A 19,723-nucleotide genomic window follows, 5' to 3' on the forward strand; every position below is an offset into this window, starting at 1 on the left:
CAGTGGTTACCCTAAGCAGGTTTCAGTGACATTTTCTTCAAGCTGTTCTATGATGGTTCCAAGGTCATTCTTTTAAGTTGTCTCAAAGATGATTCATTGAGAGGATCGAATTAATGAGGGGTTCTCACCCCCTCATATAGTTACTTTGCCAGAGCAGATTGGTTTGCTTCAAGCCGTCTGTAAGGGCGACAGTCCTTGCTGTTGTAACAAGGGCTATTCCTTGTGACGTCGTACCACAGAGTTCCTTGTCTGCAGTAGGTTAGGTGGGTCTCAAGAAGAAAGTGAAGACTGCACCTATTCAAGATGGTGAGATCCTTCTCCAGTGTGCAGGTCCTCTCCCTGATCCTCAGATCAATGAGACTACAGTAATTAGCTCCCTGATGTGACTTTGCAATTTGTTTCAGAGGCTATTTTAAACTCTCAGCACCCACTCTACCCCGAGAGGAGGTATGTCTTTTCAAAAGCATTTCATTCCAGAAGGCTGCTTTAGGCAAAACAACAGGTTTTTCCTTTACCTTATTCATCCAGTTGTGTAATGAATGATGGATCAACAGACCTCTGCATGGTTTGGCGTGTTTCCCTGAAAGCCACTAGAACCACTACAAGGGAACTGGCTGCCCATGCACGTATGAAGGTACATGATACTCCATAGCTGTCATGTGCCCAAAATGACATTGCGGCTGCTAATGTGTCACAGACAAGGCCCAGCAAAGCTCACCAGTACACTACACATTTCAGTTTGGTACATTGAAAGTGAGGTCTAGTTAGCAGAGCACACTTTCTAGGAGGGAAGCCCACCATCAAAAGTAGGATAGCATGCTCCTGAAGATGGCATTCTGCCACAACCAGGGACGCACTGTTTACAACAAATAGGAAATATATTGTTTCTTAATGTAACCCCTTAAGTACTAAGGACAAATATGCTCGTTCTATTTGCATAGAGCTCAGCACGTAAGGAAATGTACAGGAACAGAAATGCTTGGCATACATGTTATTGTTGTCTTTGAATGTCGTCTCTTCTTTTTATTGTGTAGCTCAATGTGCTAAATTGTTTCTGTCTGCTTGCTTTGCTAGTGTAAAACTCTGTCCGGAATCTGTGACCACATCATTTCCCTCTCATCTGACTCTCTGGTCTCCCAGTCAGCACATCTGGAGGTTGTTCATCTTACTAACATCATGCCTAGTGAGGGTTTGGTAAGTACCATTTCAACAACAAAAGAGGGCTGGATATTGTCCATGTATGTAAGGGATTTCATGTTGATATAATGACTTTTCTTCTTTGACATTTAGTATGAGCTTGTTTGCCAATGTTGGTGCCATTTTCCCTATCCTTTGTTTCTCTCATTGTCCACACTAACCCCTCGTGCTTTTCTTCTTTTTCTCTGCTTCCTTATTCACTTTTTCTTAGCCTCTTTCTTTTTTAACTTTCTGTTTATTTCCTATACCTTCTAACCCCTAACCCTCTGCCTAAAACGTACCCAGCCTCCAAATCATGTTCTGATTAAAATAATAATGGTTTCAAAAATCTTAATCAGAAGGAAGAAAGAAAGATTTGTCAAGATGTAATGTAAACACTGTTAGATCCTACAGTCATTTTCAAAACAAGTCTTAAACATTTTTGTTTATAATAGACAGAACAATCACAGTTCAGCTAAACAGGATATTTTATTCAAATATCTTAAACTTTGCCCACAAATTTAAATCAGTATTGATCTATTGATCTGAGGGGCAAATTATTTAACTCTTCAGTCCGACAATTATTTGTATAATTCATATATTCTACCATGGTCTTATGAACTAAAGTATTCTGTCTCTTGCATTAATACCATAGGTAACCTATTTCGTTGATCAAAAAGAATAAATAGGATATTTTCATAGTTTAATTTGCCTCCTTAATGATCTTTCAATGGAGAGCATGCACAGACAGAGCTTTTCATATGCCACATAATATTTAAAAAATATGAGTGCAATAATACAAGTAAAGGTATTATTGCACAAGAAAAAATGAAATCATTGGTGAAAAAATCTTGACACATGACATTATAAACCATAAAACCTCAAGGACTAAAAAAGACAAAATCCAATACTCCACAACAAAATATTGGCATAAAGCAAAAGTCTGTTGTTGCCAGAACCATTAAGCAAAACTACGGTGTGGCTTATCCACATTACAACACTCTACAAGCAGAATATAGGCACAGGGAATGTATTGCAAAACTGAACACCACAGCACTTCTGTAGATCAGACATATTCGTGTTATGCTACTATGTTGATACTGGCCACCAGACTTTACTGGCTGGCAATATCCTGCTGCACCTACGTAGCAAAGGCGAATAGCATGGACGGGTAGCTGTTATCCACCGGTACAGCTGGTCCAGACGCCACTGTCGCCATAAGAACCTAGTAATGGTGTAAAAACAAAACAAAATTCCTTTCTTGAAATGAGCATGCCTTCGAAAAAGGAAATATTTTCGAAACACATGTCTGCCAAGGAAATATGAAAATGGGGCTTGAAAAGGTGGCCTTTCTCTGTGTCTATGGCGGGTATTGGGGTGAAGAGAAGGCTAGCAGCAGAACAGGTAAGCAATAGGGTTGTTTATATTGGGGCAAGGCAAATCAGAGTGTTGGGATGCTTGGGAGAGGAGAAAAGGTGGAGACTTGTTAGCTCTTGGGCGAGTGTCTTTGACATGGAATGTGGCAATTATATCAGCCAATAACAGCAATGGTCTCAGCACCATGATTGGCTGGAATGGCTGCCCAGGGAGGTAGTGTGCAAATGATATGATAGTAAGAATAGTAATCCTTAATTCATTCGCTTCATCCCTTGCTGTCCTATGACTGGATGCTCATTTAGCAGTACACACTCACGTGTGTCTACAGTGTGTGCGTCTTTATGTCATCATGGACATGTGTCTTAGGTGTCACACTGCACAGCAAGTATATTAGGGATACCAATACTGATTGTAGGCAGGTTCCACTGAGCATTGCAAGCCTGGCATTATAGTCTTGATGAAAGAGCATTAAAGTATGACTCAGAGAGAAGGGCACATCATGTCCATTATTTCTGTAGAGCTCTCCTGACGCGGGTAGACAATGCAGGGGTCAGGAGGGTTCTGATTCTTCATCCCTTCAGTATAAAATGGTTTGCTGCAGCACAAAAACACTGATTGCCATATCAGAGGACATTGTGGAATGTCCCCTTTCTATCACCACACTGCCAACAAAACACTTTGACAAGACTAAGTTACCAGGTGGTAAACGACCTTTGTGAAGGCCAATAGGCTCCGTGAAGTAGAGACTGTTTTATTTGACTAAGCAGCAGAAAGGTCTTTGCATTGGGGCCAAAATAGGAAGAGTCCTAGGGCAAATTTCCAGATAAATCGTTGTCCTTTTGCCATGTCTCAGTTTTCTATAGAAGGTGGCAGCGCCATGACGCTTCTAAGGTGCCGAATGTCACCCTGCCAAGTTGTGTGGGTGATGCATGACTAAGCAAAAGCCAGAATTTGTGAACCTGGAAATATCTCAAGAAATTCCAAGTCACGCGTATAAACGAGGGTTTTAACCCTATTTTGGCAACACTGAGGAAATGGATTCCTACCTTTTGAACACACAAGGTTCAATTTCCCAACACTTGTGTGCTTATTTTATATTTTGAGGTTTTCAGATGCTAAAGCTCTTGATACTACAAAAAAGCTGTTTTGCACCTCATGAAGTGAATTTGTACCTGGGAGCGATGCGTAGACCATGCCCGCAAGTATTTTGTTTACCCACAGTTTGACATGTAATCGCAGGTCTGGTACAATCCATTAGAGAGTACGAAGGGACATATAAGGCGGTTTTGTATGGCCACATTACCCGGGTTGGAGACGGCAGTGATGGCAAAAGCAAGCATTGACCTTTGTTCCTCTGGGGTCCATTCAACAAGAGGAGCAATGTCCTCCAACCTGCCGTGGACAGCTGCTCCAAATCAGGACATTCCAAGAACAGCAGATGGCTCAAATGCCTCCACCATTGCTAATGGTTACGAAAAGCGGATTCAGCAGCCATCTTTGCACCTTAAGCAGGACTTTGAAAGTTCATGATCCAGAAATAAAACCCAGTTCATGCCCCTTCCTCGCCCCTCTGTGTCACAGGAGGTGTTGATTTTCTTGTCACAACATTGCAAGGAGAATCTTCATAACCCCTATAGCTAATGAATAGGCGAGTGAATGCCTAAAGCCATCATGGAGGCCAATTCAGGACCATTTCCCTGTTTCTAATATTGCAGATGCCTTGGAGTCGCTGACGATAGGTGGTGGTGCATGTTCAATCTTAAGCAGCCCCCTATACAGCTCTCCGGAAAATAATCCTGTAAACATTTGTGGGGGGGGCATGCTGTGTGGTCACCCTTGGTTGCCATGTGAACACTGCAGCCCATTGCACATATAGCAACTAACGGCTTAAGTGGATTACACATTGTAATACAGTTTCACTAAATGGAACGTAAATGTTTACTTTAGTACATTCAAACATAAAGAAAATGAATGCTTTAACTCCTATACAACACAGAGAGTTCTTTGGGGATGATTAGATTTTAGATCCTAACGACAGTTTCAATCTGTATAGTGAGGTCTCTTGTTTCTGAAAGATGCAGAGAGAAATGTATAACTAAACATTTCACGGTGGCACATTGTCATTTTGGGCCCGTGGAGTCCATACATAGTTTGAATGTGTTGTGTTCAAGGTAAACGCAAATATTCTTCATAATGGGAATTAATGAGAGTTAGATATTCAGTCAGTGTGGTTTCGAGGTTTAACAAAAATCTCGTCCACATAGATGACAATCCTCTTATTGCAAGAGCCAATGTGTACTCCATCAATCTCCAATGTCTGGCATATGGCACATGCTATTGCTTTAGAGTCAAAGCATAAAGAAGATGGGAACAAGGTCACTCCTGGATTGGGCCCATTGTGCCTTTCTATCATTAGATGCAACGGGATAGGTAGTTTACTGCGCAGGAGAAGTCGTCAAATTAGAATTCAACACATTTGTTTATCGAATTTCAACACAAATATATAAGGGTGTGTGTAAGGGTAATCATTTAGTGGGGTCGGATGGGCGGGGGACTGAGGAGGGTCTCCCCCTGAATATATTAGCGAAGAAATGGCTCACACAAAAAAAGTTTGTTGAAATCGAATTCAATGAATTCTCCTTGATCAAATCACATAGAACCAGAAAAACAACGTTCTTCCCAATTTGTAAAGGTACATGCTCCCGTTTCTTTGTAGTGGGCCATCAACACACAAATGAATTCAGCCCCAAACCCGAATCATTCTAGAACGTATTCCAGACTCATGAAGATTTATCAAGAGATGTTGGTATCCACGACCACTGCTGCTACTGGCCATAGAATGTCTCTGGCTACTTCCAAGAGATGAGACACTTGTCAAATTCATGTGAATGAAGGCAACTTGATTAGGGTCCGTGTCATCTTTGAGCGTTGCCCAGGTCTTTGGGTAAATTATATTGTTTTTATATGGAAGCGATGTAGGGCATAACTGGCAGACAGTTCATACCCATTACAATTGAGAAGAATCACTATGATTAGATAGTGTACGTTGTGACAGTGCCAGCTCTGTGGCCCTGTCAGAAGGGGTGGGGCACCCTACCACCATTGGTGTCTGGGTATGGGCAGGAACCCTCCCACCACTCCTTACCTGCAGCTACAGAGGCCTCCAGACCACAACAGTGGAACGCCGGCAACCACGAGGCAGTGGTTGGCATGCCTTTCACAACACCGGCATGAGACAGAGAAAAGGGTAGCGTGGCACCGAAGGGGTGCCATGCTAATTAGCAACACGGGCCAGCAAAGAAGCGTGGCTCAGTGGGAATCCGTGCAGAAATGCCACCACTAACCCACCAGGGATTTATTATTTAAAATGAAAGGCCCCATGAGCCCTTAACTCACTAAACCACCAGGGATTATAATAATTATTTAAAAGGCCCAGCTGGGTTTTGTGTGTTCCAGTGTCCCGGAACCCCAGCAGGGCCCACTTTGGAAATGGGGCGGGGCTTATTAGCTCTTTTAAACGTCGTCTTTGCCATGCCGTGTCATACCCCCTGGAGCCAGGTAAGCTATTGGATAAGATAGGTCCCCATTCCTGGGAGGGGGAGGGGTATTTAAGTAAGCCTGTGTGAGCGTGTAGGAGTGGGTTAGTTGGGTGAGGACAGGAGGAGGTGGAGGATGTCTGAGAGACCAGTAAAGGTGATAGTGTTATGGAGTGCAGAGAATATTGTTAAGGAGTGTTTGTGTGAGAGAGGAGTGTGAGCAGTACAGGTAGAGTGGGAGTAGGAGTAGTAGTAGTGGTGGAGGTAGTAGTGGTTGGGAGTAGAGATAGTAGGTGGTGGGAGTAGCGAGCAAAGGATATTATTGGTAGAGGGGGAGTTAGTAGGAGAAGGGTGAGCAGGGCACCACATCCCAGGGTGAGCAGGGCACCACATCCGAGGGTGAGCAGGGCACCACATCCCAGGGTGAGCAGGGCACCATATCCATGGGAGTCCCTGAGGGTTAAACAGGGGCTAGTACAGAAGGTGAGCAGGGCACCATATCCCTAAGGGGCTTGTAATAATGAGAGAGGTGTGCAGGTCACCATATCTCTGAGTGGTCTGGAAGGTTGTAGAGAGAGGCTGTTTTAGTAGCAGAGTGGGAACAGTAGAGTAGCTATTGGTACAGAAGAGGAGTTAGGATCATAAGAACAGTAGGAGGCAACGAAGTAGAGTGAGTGGAAGGAGTGTCAAGAAATAACAGAAGTAGAAGGATAGTTCAGAGTAGAAGCTTTAATAAGAACCGAAGTAGGAAAGAAAGTAAGATCGAAGGCTGGAGGTGGAAAGGCCTAGTGAGAAATTGGAAGGGACAGTGACATGGTGTGAGGAGAACAGTTGGAAGGGATTTACATAGCGAAGGGATGGAAGTGAGAGGCTGTGGAAGGAGTATAAGTGACATTGGGTGAAAGAAGGCACCATTCCCTATTTTCCCAGAAACTAACCAATGATAGGAGAGGGACAGTTAGAAGTTCCCTACAGAGTCAAATAGCCAATGACTTAGGGAGAGCACCTTTAGTGGTAGTAGCAAAAAAGACAGATAGGGGTTATAGATTGGTAGAAGACTAACAGCCCGTTAAGGACGTCTGGGGCTGGAAGGTCAATTTCAGGCCTGGGATTAGTCGAAAGAGAAGAGGGACGGCGCTAGAGCCAACTATTCCCCATCCAAACGAAATGAAGAGAGAAACAGCTAGCCCGACAATTTATTTTAAATAAACACCCTTGAAATGTACTCAAGAAGTCAGCGTGGTTATTTGTGGCCGGCCACCCCGTCGCAGTGTACTGATTACAGAAGGACACCTTGCATCGTGAACTAGGATGATAGATTGTGTGATTTTGAGTCCAGCTGCTAAACAAAGCAGTTGCACTGCGCCTGTCTTTGTCGGGTGACACTCTAACCTTAATATTCTTTATCTTCCCTCTCACTTACTGCATTATTCTACATAGAGCATCGCTTAGGGGAACATTCGGGCCATTATTAGGGGCCATGCATGCATCTTGCCTTACATATAACTTGAGGGAGCGCTCTATAAGGGAGTCTATAACATATCATTTATATGTTAGTGCTATTGGTACCTATAGTTAGGAAGAATTGTGCAAAAAACATACTGCATTGAAACTGAGTTGAACACACTCTCATCCACACCCCAATTTAACGCAGCCTGTGTTCATCATAAGAAAATGGCAGTGGTGCACGGTATGAATCTCAGTAACAGGATTTCACCCCCTAATCTAGGATACCTTTATCAAAACACACTCCTACACCGTTGATTGCCATGTGCAGTGAAATCAATGAACACGCGATCGCTATGAATCGGCTTGCTTTGCTGTTTTTGTCTATGGCTCCATTCTACAGCATTATTGTCTGTTGGAGGAGGTAATGAAAACTATAGAAAACCTTTTGTGTTTGGGTTAACATGAGAGCCTTTCTTTTTGCTCATTGTGGACTTAAGTTCTAATCACAAAGTCACACATATTGTTTAATGCCACCTTGAAATGGCCGTGCAATATTAATTCCCTCATCAATGCATTGTTGAAGACATCATGTGTGATTTCATAAGAAATTCCCAATGTCACTACCAATGATTTACTGTTCCTGTCATATACGTCATTGCCAATGCATCCATTGATGACGCCACTGACCAATGTACATTTCATATCACATCTGACCCTTAGACAATGGGCCTTATAATAATAATAATTTGGCATTTATATAGCGCTACGAACCCTCAGGTATCTGAGCGCTGCTTATTATTACCCATGGTGTGTGATGCTCATTTATCGACCTCAGAAGGATGAAACGCTGAGTTTGGCGCTGCCGGGATTCGAACCTGCGTTCACAGGCTCTGCACAGATGTCAAAGCGAGCGCTCTACTCGCTGTGCCACTTGACCGGCTAGTTTGACGGTACCGTTGTTACCGTACCGGCAAACTACGAGTTCTGGACTGACCTGCCGGGCGGACCAGCACCCGCTAATGGTGCCGGTGCATCCGGCCTCCCCATTCCCATTGAGCCCATGGGGCTCAATGGGAATGGGGAGCATTTTTTACCAGTGCCAGGAATGGGCAAATACCAGGTCCGACAGGGCCGCTATGACCCGGTAAATGCCCATTCCTGGGCGCCGGTAAAAAACAACTCCGGCGGCACGGCTACTGCCAAAGTCGTCAAATGAGTCATAAATTGGGGAATATTGTCTTGTCTCTAGAATCTAATGTAATATAATTTGGCACTGTCTCCTGTCAACTATTTCTGTCCTTGCACTTCCTTACTACACATTATATTTTGTCTCTTCAATTTTGTGCTTGTCTCGGAAAATTGTTATTTTTAACCCAGTGACCCATTACCCTACAATATCAGCTTTTTATAGCGAATGGAGACATTTTTATCCATTAAGCTCTCTAAAAATGTTCCTACTGTGCCAAACAAATGTATTGATTATGTGCTCTTGTGATACATCTGTCATTTTTATCTGACATATTTATGTTTGATATTTTTATATTTTGTAAATGTCTTTACATTTTTAAATATTGTCATGAAAACAGTTTCCTTTGATAAGGAAAATAACATGGGTCATTGTATCCTGTTCAATGTAATGTAATGTATATGGTCTTACACAGCGTCCTTCTGATACTATTGAGAACCTCGAAGCATGTGGATCTGTAAGAAGCAAAAGTGCTATGGGATAATTAGTGAGACAGTGGGCGAGGCAGATGCGTAACCTTTGGTGTTGATGGGTGCAGGTCGGAAGTACCCAGTTCCTGAGTACCAATCTGCTTTATGCTGGGCTGGCAGCGAAACATGGCAGTATGTTTTCCATAGGTAAGAATTCAAGATATGATGGACTACAGTGGTTTGGGACTCTTTAGTCTCTGATGGGGGAGAGGTCTAAAGAGGAGAGCTTAGTCATTGTTCAGTTATTGTTGATGATGTGCTAATGGCCAGCTCTATGGTGGCCATCTAATTTAAAAAGTTCGGATAGCTTAGCAGTGAGTTAGTCGATCGGGGGAAGTGGAGTTAGACTTACAAAGCAAAACAACCAGCAACTCTGCATTGCTAACCCAGGTCATTTTTGAAGACAGGTCCCATTTCTCTAGTTTACAGTACCACCTGCCAATCTCTCTCGCTCTCTCTGTGCCTCTGTCGCAAATACATTATAACCCATGAGGAACAAAAACAAGGGAACCGGGCGGTGTGGAAACTCAGACATTACCATCACAAAGTCCTATGGAAGGCAAGAACTTAATGTTCAGTGGAATGAGCTCCTTGACATTTGAGGGCCACAGTCACCCATTTCACCCTCCTTAGTATGTTGGTTGGCAGGTTGAGAGAAGCCTCAAACCTCACTCTAACATTCTTAGTTGCTGTACTCAGTGGTCTGCTGGAAACTTTGTCCATCGAGGCCAGGGCCAGGATTCTGTTCTGTCAGGCATTCATCAGGCATTGGTCATAGCAGGTGTCAGAATCCTTGCTCATTTTTCCCAGATGTCTCCCCTTGTTACGCTCACCTGGTTCCCATGGGGGCGTCGACCGGAACTGGGCCGCTATTATTTCCACCAGCATGACGTGTAGCGCCGAGATGACTGACTGGACTGGCCCGCTCAGCCTAGTTTGTCTGGCTCGCAAGAATATTCTTCTGCAAAGGAGAAAAGGAATTAACCACCCGTGGAATTGAGTGACAACCAACCTTCCCCACTCCCGTTGTCTTCCCACTGATCACTCTTGATGTCCCCTCCTTAGTCTCACCTGATGGTTTGGAAGGATGAGCTCTCCATCCTGCGTCAACCGCAGGGGCGCGTTGATGACCAGTTACTTCACTGGCGTAGAGGAATTGGTGAGTTCCAGTATTGACTCTAAAGTCCAATTGTTCATAAGAGTTCAAATGTCTGCTCTTCACTCTGTCCGATTCCTTGCAGGTTGCCGATTAATCCACTCGAAGATTTCCAAATGGCACTCTGTAAGATTCAGGTAAGTCTATTGTGTTTTTCCCCTTAGGGGCCGGGGTACGGCGATGAAGCAGAGTTGACTGTGCCGACCCGAGATGAGGTGAGACCCCCGTGGTAAATCAGGTAGGTTTTGTGGGGGGTAACTGGTATTGTCCTTGCTTTCTCCCCTTAGGGGCCCGGGTACGGCAATGAAGCAGAGTTGACTGCGCCGACCCGAAATGAGGTGAGTACCTCCCGTGGTAAATCAGGTAAGACCTTCGGGGTAGCTTGTATGGCCTTAGAGAATCCCCTTGCTCACCTTGCTGTCTTTGTCTCCTTAGGTGTAGGAGGGCGGGCCGCTAGATGGAGAAAGCGTGATGGAATGCTGAAGTACCGCCAAGCAGGTGAGTTCAGCGCGACACAGAAGCAATGCTTCAAAGACTTCTGTCTTTCAGTTCCTTGGCGAAAGGGATCAGGATTCAGGTAAGGATTTAAGTTAAAACTCCTGTTCTAACCTTTATCCTTTTTGTCTTCTTGTTTCAGGAGTCCCAGGACTGAAGCGGGCGTGGCTGAAGACTGGAGCTGCTGAAAACACGGTGAGCGTTACGCTGCAGCAAGCAGAATAACGCGAAGCACGTGTGGCTGTCCGGGCGTGGTTTAAATAGCCTTGGAAGAAGATCCAGGTAAGTATTCTTCCACAGTCCCACCCAAGCAACAAAATAGTCTCTTCAGTAAAATAGTCCCTCCTAAGCCTCATTTGGATTGAGTCTTCATGCAGCATGGTCTGCCTCAGGTGAGTATGCTGCATGGTCTGCTTCAGGTAAGTTATCAATAATGAGCCTGGCGCCCATGGCGCCAGGACTGACTTTATCTTTATGAGCCTGGCGCCATAGGCGCCAGGACTGTACCCAAACAGCCCCTAACTGGGGCTTTTGGGCATGCTCCAAGTGGCATGATGCCTGCTTCCGGGGCTGCTGGGCCTGGTCTGGTCTTCCGGGGGCAGGCATCATGACACCCCTGCTGTCTCTCAAAAGCTCCAAACTTTTCTTACACGGTTCAAAATGGGTACCAATACGACTGATATTACATGGATCACTAAACATGTTGGTCCTCATTAAATATATATTGAGCAGTGGCATACCATATAGCAATGACAGTGGTTACCTCCGAACAGTATGTAATGGCTACATCGTGTTGCACGTGCATACCTTCTCATGATGACAAGAATGGGACCTTGACAGAGGCCATAACGTTGCTGACAACACTATCCAACTAGATGGAAGACGAGGCAGAGGACATTGCAGATGATAGTTGGCTTGCGTCCATTTTCTCGTGGGTTCCACAGTGGATGGCGAACATCTTCAAGTTTCTTGGAGCTTTGTTAGTGATGGTGATGTTTGGATTGTATGTGATCAGGATAATAATTAGACAGTTTAAGAAGACAGCAAAGAAGGCAGTAGGAATGAAGATTATGATCAATGTCGAATCAGGGTTGGGACTCAAAGAGTTGACAGATGAAGATATCAGAAAATATATAGAGGCCAGCGTTGTAGCACCTGATTCCTGCATCCGAGAAATCACAAGAAGTTTGTAGGATGATGGGTTTATTGTTCCGAATGGACAGTGCAGCTATATGACCTGGAGTGTGGATGGACATGTAAAGTCAGCAGGATTCCTGAAGGGAGTAGTGAAGATCTGGACACCAAAGAAGCACTTCTTAAAGAGAAGATATCAAAATGTGGAGACCGGTGAAGGAGTGGTCGATGAATCAACCAGAGGGGGTAGTGTAGAGGAGCAGCCAAGTGCCCCTGCAGGAAGTCCTGCCCCCTTCACACCTATATGTTGGAAGCCAGAAATCGTGCCATGCTTGACACCAGCCGTTATGACTATTCCGCAGAGAATCTTCGAGAAAAGGTATCCATTAAGAAAACCCTATCAGATATCCACAAAGAGATGACAATTACATGGAGGAGATCCCTGAAGGAATATGAAATTGAGAGAAAGAGAAGCTGGTGACGTCACAAGAAATGAGGGTGTTCTCACTAAGAATACGGGCTGAAGAAAAGAGTGTATGGACCTTATAGAAACGAAATAAAGAATCGAGTCAACTTTCATATGTGAAGATAAACATTGCACATGTGAAGAGCACAGCAGAAAATGCAAGCTGTTAAATAACTGTACAGACGCAGAAACGCAAGTAGACTAAGTGATCATAGAGAAGCTAGCTATGTGTAGTGAATAGTCTGCAGGCGGAGCCGCCATTATATTGAAGCTGGACGTCAGTGTCACATCTTTAGTAAATTCAAACCCATGGAGAAAGGCTGAAGGCTGTGTCACAGCAAAGAATTAGCTGGGATCCGGGAAGAGTCTTGAAGGGCTGTCTGGCCTGATGTCAAGGCTGGAGCCGCCAAGAACTGGTTATCTATTCTTGAAGGCAGTAATTGTGAGAAGCTGAATCATCCCTTGTCAAGGTGCAAAGAAAGAACACCATGAGTGCCAAGTTTTATTCATTTAAGACAATTAAATGCTGCAAAATGGGCTGCATTATGGTCTCCTGTCATGTGAGCAAGGATGAAAATATAAGTTGGGCATGCAGTTCCAGAACTAAGATAGCACGTGCTCACACTCATGTATATTCTCAGAGGCAAGGATGCTTTGCATGGCCAAGTTCAAAGACAGTCTTCATGGCAATAAGCATGCGTGATGAGAGATGATGGGCTAATTGGGTGGGGAGGTAATGTCATATCCACCTCATGGCGTCTGGGGTATGAGCTTATGTGCTGCTTTTGAGCTGAATGTTCCAGAAGGGCAAGAGCATGCCAACCAATTGTAGGGGGCCATATAACAATGGGCCTTATAGTTTGAGAGCCAATGATGTACTGTGTATCTAACAAGTGATGAAGATGAAGATGACTTGCACTGGAGGTGGGCATGAACTGTCCACCTGACTGTAGAGACCCAATCACAACTTGATCCCTTATAGAAAGTATACTTAGATTGTCAACTGTGCCACGGCAATGATTTAAAACATGTTGCCTGGTGAAGCACTCATTAATGCTATCCCATATTATTGTTTAGAACTGGGTTGTGTGCCACAGCCAATCAGATCCCACGTGTCATTTACCACCTGCTGTGCCACTTTCAGAGTCACTGCGAAGCCCACCACCTCAGTATTGAGAGGCACACATCCAGTTTTTGATCCACAGAGCCTAACATCTAAGTGGGCCCTGCAATTGGCAGTGATTCCATTAGTGCATGTTACTGTGCCCATTCTGATATTCTGAGACCTGACCACGATTCACGCACCCTGTCATTGTTGAGCTCCCATAGTTGTGACAACAAAGCAAACACTCTGTGGAGGCATGGCAGCATTTAACATTGGAACTCCTGAAATATTATGCATCATTTTCTTTCCCTCAAAGGGTACTGCATTTTGAATAGGATAATTTCCGGATTTCCCAGTACATGTTTTCATTGGCAGGGGAAACCAGTTAACATGACTCATCAAGCATTACTGAAGCCTCATTGATGTTTACTGATACGAGCAATCATGAGAATGGCTTTATTTGTATATTATGAAGTTATTAGTAGATTGCTATTCTTAAAGTGATGGCAGTGAAAGAGTGAGTGTGGAGATTGTACAACTCCAGGCCTCGAGGGCCGGAAACCTGACGAGTTTTCAGGATAGCCCTCATGAAAATTCTTGTGAATAAATGTGCACATATTTAGAATCATTGTGTGCAAATATACCTCATGAATATTAATGAGGGATATCCTGAAAATCTGACATGGATCCAGCTCTTGAGGCCTGGAGTTGGACAACCCTGGGTGGACTAAACACCTCTTAGCGACCATATAGGTCCTAGCATGAACTGCTGTGATATGGGAGAGTGTGTTGAATCCATATCATGGGTCAGACCCTGGAGCTTCCCCCTACGTATCCAAGTAAACTATGCTGACCCTCTTCCTGGTAATCCTAAAAACCCATATACCATCCAATAACCAACCGCACCCTAACCCTCCTACCCTTGCATATGAAATACTGCGATCAGGGTGTCGGGCAGCTCTGCAGTGGGGTCCGGGTGGGTATGCGATGTGCTTCACCAGTGGAAGGGCCATAGCTTGGCATAGAACGCAGCATAATTGTATAAAGTTCAAGACAGTTTTGCTGATCACTTAAATCCCTACACTGCAAACAGATTTATCATGTCATTTCCAAATAGTAAACATCTATAAAAACCTATTAAATGCTAAACACGTATTATAGTGCACAGAAATTACCTCATGCCAGTAAATCACATTTAGGTCAACAAATAGCATGCATGTAATTCCTAATGTATTGCTTTTAGGGGTGTTTCTGTGTGCATTACAGAGAAACTGTTGAGCTGGGCTAAGATTCCTGTAAAATGTACATTGAAACGTTGCTCGTGTAGGAATTGAGACCACGCAACCTCTTGATAATCCTTTTCATTAAACAGGATTACACTTTAAAGACACTGCCTGTGAAGTCACCGAGGAATATGAAATCATTATTACCTTTGAAAGATGGCTAAATTGTGTTTTAAACACAAGGGAAATACACAAACATTGAAATCACTGGAGAACTACACCGCGTTCTAGACCAAATGACCAGTTGGGAAATAAAACACGATTGAAACCAATTGGACACATAAACACCATGTAAATGAACAGTTGTTTGTAATGCAATTCCCCCTGTGCTCCGCGTGTGATGTGTATGTGTTCATGTTAGTGGTTGCTAAATGGACTAGGCAGAGCACACTGCAAAGTCAGCCACTCACTACTCAGATTAGTCCCAGGCACTGGCAGTGGATAACTCTTCTTACATTGAGCTCTGGATGAACCATCACCATAAAGAGCCAGTTGTTCTTTATTATTCTGCATGTGAATATGATTGTTGGTTTGGCACATTTGACGGTGTTTGCGCCACCTTTGTGGACAAAGCTTTGCTACCAGAAGAGAACAGATGAAGGAGTGGCGAGAAGCAGGATATTTATTGTTTGAGTGGTTAGTAGAATGAAAATGTGTTACTTTCTTATGCTTTTCACCATATACACCGATGAGGGGCAGATCAGAAGGCCCTGTGCCAATCAGCAGTTACGTTTATGGCAATGTTTCTACACGCATCAGCAGCAGCGGCCTCGTTTGCCACCGCCAACAGCGTGAGAGAGGATTTGGCAGTGTCAACACACCAGACTCCACGAGACACAGGATCCAGAATCTCCGGTCGCCAGCCCCTCTCACCCATCGCGATTACAACCCACAGCTTAATATTCTCGCCGGCAGCATTGACAGCATGCCTGGGCACTGCCTACCAGTTATTTTACACTCTTCATACTTGCTGGAATCAGAATAATAAACAAGCAGCATTTGAAGGGCAACATTTTCAGTCCGCAACAGGAGTACTTGAGTTCAAGCATAAGTACAAAGTGTAGTCAACTGCAGGGCATGGATAAGTAGCTGTATGAAAAAGACACTCTAGCATAGAGAGAGGACTCAGATTAGTAGTCTTACTATTTCACAGATTGGGGGATATACATTAGAAGCTATGGTTCTCAATTGGTATTGCTATTTGTCAGCAAAGAAACAAATGACATTGTGGTCTGGAATGTTTGTTATATACAATGTAATACTCATGCCAGTTAAACCATGAGTGAGTCTTTTTTAAACATCATACCCTCAGAACTAAATAAATCTTAAAGGCTGACAATTTTCAAAAGTTTCCAGACTGGCAATTTTGGCAGGTTACACAAAACAATATTAAATAAATTGCCCAGGATTATACATGTGGGGTGAGAGGTAACTCTGAGATTTGAGCCCAATCTGCAATTTCTGCACTTGACAACATTGCCTCCCAGTTCTTATCATAGAGCAAGGTGCAAATATTTGCGAATGCTTCACTTTTATAAACTAAAATAATACCCTATTGTTTTAAGAACGGACTTGGAAAATGCACGAATCACATACTAACACTACATGACAGCATTTAAAATAAAACATTATAGAAGCATTTTACACAAAAGGACAATGATTCTAGCATCCTTTTCACTTTACAAAGGCAAGTCCACAAACACCACAATATTAATTGATGTGAGCTTAAAAGGTTTAATCTGGGATTTTCAATTGTTTTTTAAAGTGTTACATACACCCAATACAAAGACTTGAAGACTATTATTTATGATGTGCAGATGTACCTTCCAAATTGTATAATAAAGTAGACCATGTTTTGCCACATGAGCAGACCGAAACTATGTCACTAGAGGCCTGTGGCATTTGGTCAGCTCTCTTCTGCCTGGCACCTCTTCCACTTAAATGGCGTACATGAAAAGAAAGATCAGGCAATATGCTAAACAACACCACCAGTAAGTGAGAAGGCAAACCTTTCATGGGAAGACAGCACAGTACTATACAGTGACATAAAATGATTTGTCCAGGATCACTGCATTTAGATCCAGTGTCTTGAATTTGAATACCTAATCACCTCTCCATACTAACAATGCATGCTCCTCATTGGGGGGTGGCTGCTAGTTTTAATAACCCCCATTTGGCAGAGCAAAGCTCTAGACCAAACTGATGCTAAGTGACTTTTTATAGCTAGCTTTAACTGGTGCAGTTACTTTGCTGTGTATCACACAGTAAGGGCCTCATTACACGGTAGGCGGCAATTAGCGCCATGGTTCATGCCGGTAAAATACTGGCACCGCCTTGGTGGAAAGGGGAATTACCGCCCCATTCCAAGGTTGGAGGGGCGGTAATTCCCCCTTCCACCATTGCCCTTCCCCATTCCCATTTTTGCCCCATAGGGCATAATGGGAATAGGGAAGGCGCTAATTACGGCACCGCAAATTGCGGTACCGTAATTAGCTCCATGGGTCCCTTAGCGGGTTGGTTTTTAACGCCTGCAAAAAGCAGGCATTAAAATCCCCAACCCACAAAGGTACCTCATAGTACGGCGATAAGGATTTACTGGCACCGGTAAAATACCGGTACCGGTAAACCCTTACCGCCTACCGTGTACTGTGTTCCTATCAAAGAAGTACATCTACATGCAAGTGTATCCATCTCAGACATAGGACAAGCTGAGTCAGCCCTGCTGGAATTTGGTACTGTGATCTGGCATATGAACACAAAGCTCCGTAACAAGTGCTTTACAAGCTGAGCTATATTCTGAGAAATCATGGCACTTACATTTCTCAATATTCATTTCAACTTTCAGTATGGCACATGATCTATATATTCCTCATAGAAAGGTGAACATATTACTGAGTGCGTGCTATCGTCAATGGACAAACTGTGTACTACAGTGAATCCAAAAGATATTATAGGATTCATGGACACAAGCAGAATGCACTTTTTCAGCCACAGCCTGGCAGCAGGTTTGGCGCCTCGCAGTGCACCATAAAAAACATCCTGGCGCGTATTCTTTAGTTTTATAAACAAAAATGAGCCTGGAGTGCTTTCAATCAGGCAGCCATAATGGACCGCCCCCCCATCCCCCCCTGAAGGTGGGTATCCAGGGCACGTGGCGCTTTTGCCTTTCCATAAAGATGTTTCTGGCCAGACTGAGATAGATCGAGCTGGCATTACCAACTGTGCACTTCTGCATTCACTGGACGCATGAAAACACTTCTTGCAAAGCTTCCTTTTCTGCACACTTGCTCGTCCACAATGTTAGAGGCATCACAGGAGAACATGGCCATGCAACCCACTGTTCAGGCCAGGCAAAAGCTAACCCAACATTTGTATGCTGTTTCTCATTTCCAGTGAGGAGTTGTTAGCTGCGCAGTAAACGCACGTTGCAGCCACTAGCGCAAAGAGCTGCACTGACAGTCGACCATTATATGGACGTCCTCTATTTTCATTTTTAAGGTGGTCACGGGCCAGCTACAAGTGATATACGACTTCCCAGAGAATACTAAGTGATCTATTTAGCCGGATATGTAGTTCAGTCATCCATATATGTAAGTTAGTGCAAAGTAAGTACAACGTCATTTTTGCAGTACAAAATGACGTTGCGCTGACTGCACTGCAAAAATACACTTTGCACAGTTCCATGAATCAGGGTTTGTGTCGGCAGTGCAAAGTCACTTTTCAGCAGTGCACAGTCAGTTTCAACCGTGCGAAGAATTCCATGAATCGGCACTATATTTGAATTTTATCTTTCCTGGTCCTCAGCATTACAGTTACATCCTTTAGAACTTAATGGTGGTTGCACGTATTTGCATGTGGGAAGATATCATAGAGCACATGTTGTCTAACCCTCTGCCGGCCCAATGGATGACACTGCAACTCAATGCCTATCTCCTCACTTCCAGGCGGCAATGCACAAAAACAACACCTGGCCTTATTAGAGGTCTAATGAGGCGCATACATGCACTGGACGCATTGTTGCTGGATGCATACTTTGTGAGGATGAGGAACTGTATTGTGGGGGTGATAAATCAGATATGCCAACCTTGCTTTTCTACACTGCCAACACCAGTCCTATTGGCGTCAACAGGGCACTGTCCAAAAACAGTAAGTTATTCACCCATCAAGTAAGGACTTAACCGTGAGAGACAGCAGCCAGCCAAGGCTCGATGCAGTGCCCCACAGCAGAGGGAGAGCTACAGCGCTCACGCGGCAACAGAGCATGCCGAGCACCACTTCCCAGCACTGCTGCACGCTACAGGAAGATCTCGCCATGAACCCTAAACCACCCGGGACATCAGCAAGAGCCACAAACCCCAAAGTGGACTTCACCTACCTTAAGGGAAACAGTCCACAGGCCCCTTAACGTGAACAGGGATATTGTGAAACACAGGCCGCCATTACTATTTCACGGTGGACCAGTGTATAGAAAAGGGGTGGGGCTTAGTCCGCTAATTACAGCTTTACTGTTTGTAATACCTGCCAGGTGGGGAGGCAGGGCCACATTGCTCAGGGCAAGTGAACCAATGGAAGAAAGAGGGAGAACATAACGAGGGCAACAAGAAGCAGGAAGTTGTGAGTTGTTTAAGGGAGGTCAGTAGAGGAGTTGGCAGACCAAGAAACCAGCTAGAGGAAGGACGGTGTATTAGAACGTGCTTTCTTCAAGGATCCGTAAGCACCCCAAAATGCAATGGCGAAGAGACACGTTCAGGAAGCACAGAGTGTCCCGTTATTTCCATTCTTACTTCTCCTTTGAACTTCGCAGCCTTTCACTTCTGGAGGACATGCCGC

General features: G+C 44.2%; 1 protein-coding gene across 1 annotated transcript in view; it reads left to right on the forward strand.

Annotated features, from left to right (window-relative positions):
- The window catches only part of LOC138481058 (connector enhancer of kinase suppressor of ras 2-like), a 2,957,912-nt gene that overhangs the window by 1,408,405 nt on the left and 1,529,784 nt on the right, over positions 1–19,723 (forward strand). The window contains exon 6 of the mRNA XM_069612924.1: positions 1,075–1,194. Coding sequence (XP_069469025.1) covers positions 1,075–1,194 — 120 coding nt within the window. The remainder of the gene's footprint in view (positions 1–1,074; positions 1,195–19,723) is intronic.

Source organism: Ambystoma mexicanum, chromosome 5p (assembly GCF_040938575.1).
Source record: "Ambystoma mexicanum isolate Mex_15411 chromosome 5p, UKY_AmexF1_1, whole genome shotgun sequence".
In the NCBI taxonomy this organism is placed as follows: Eukaryota; Metazoa; Chordata; class Amphibia; order Caudata; family Ambystomatidae; genus Ambystoma; species Ambystoma mexicanum.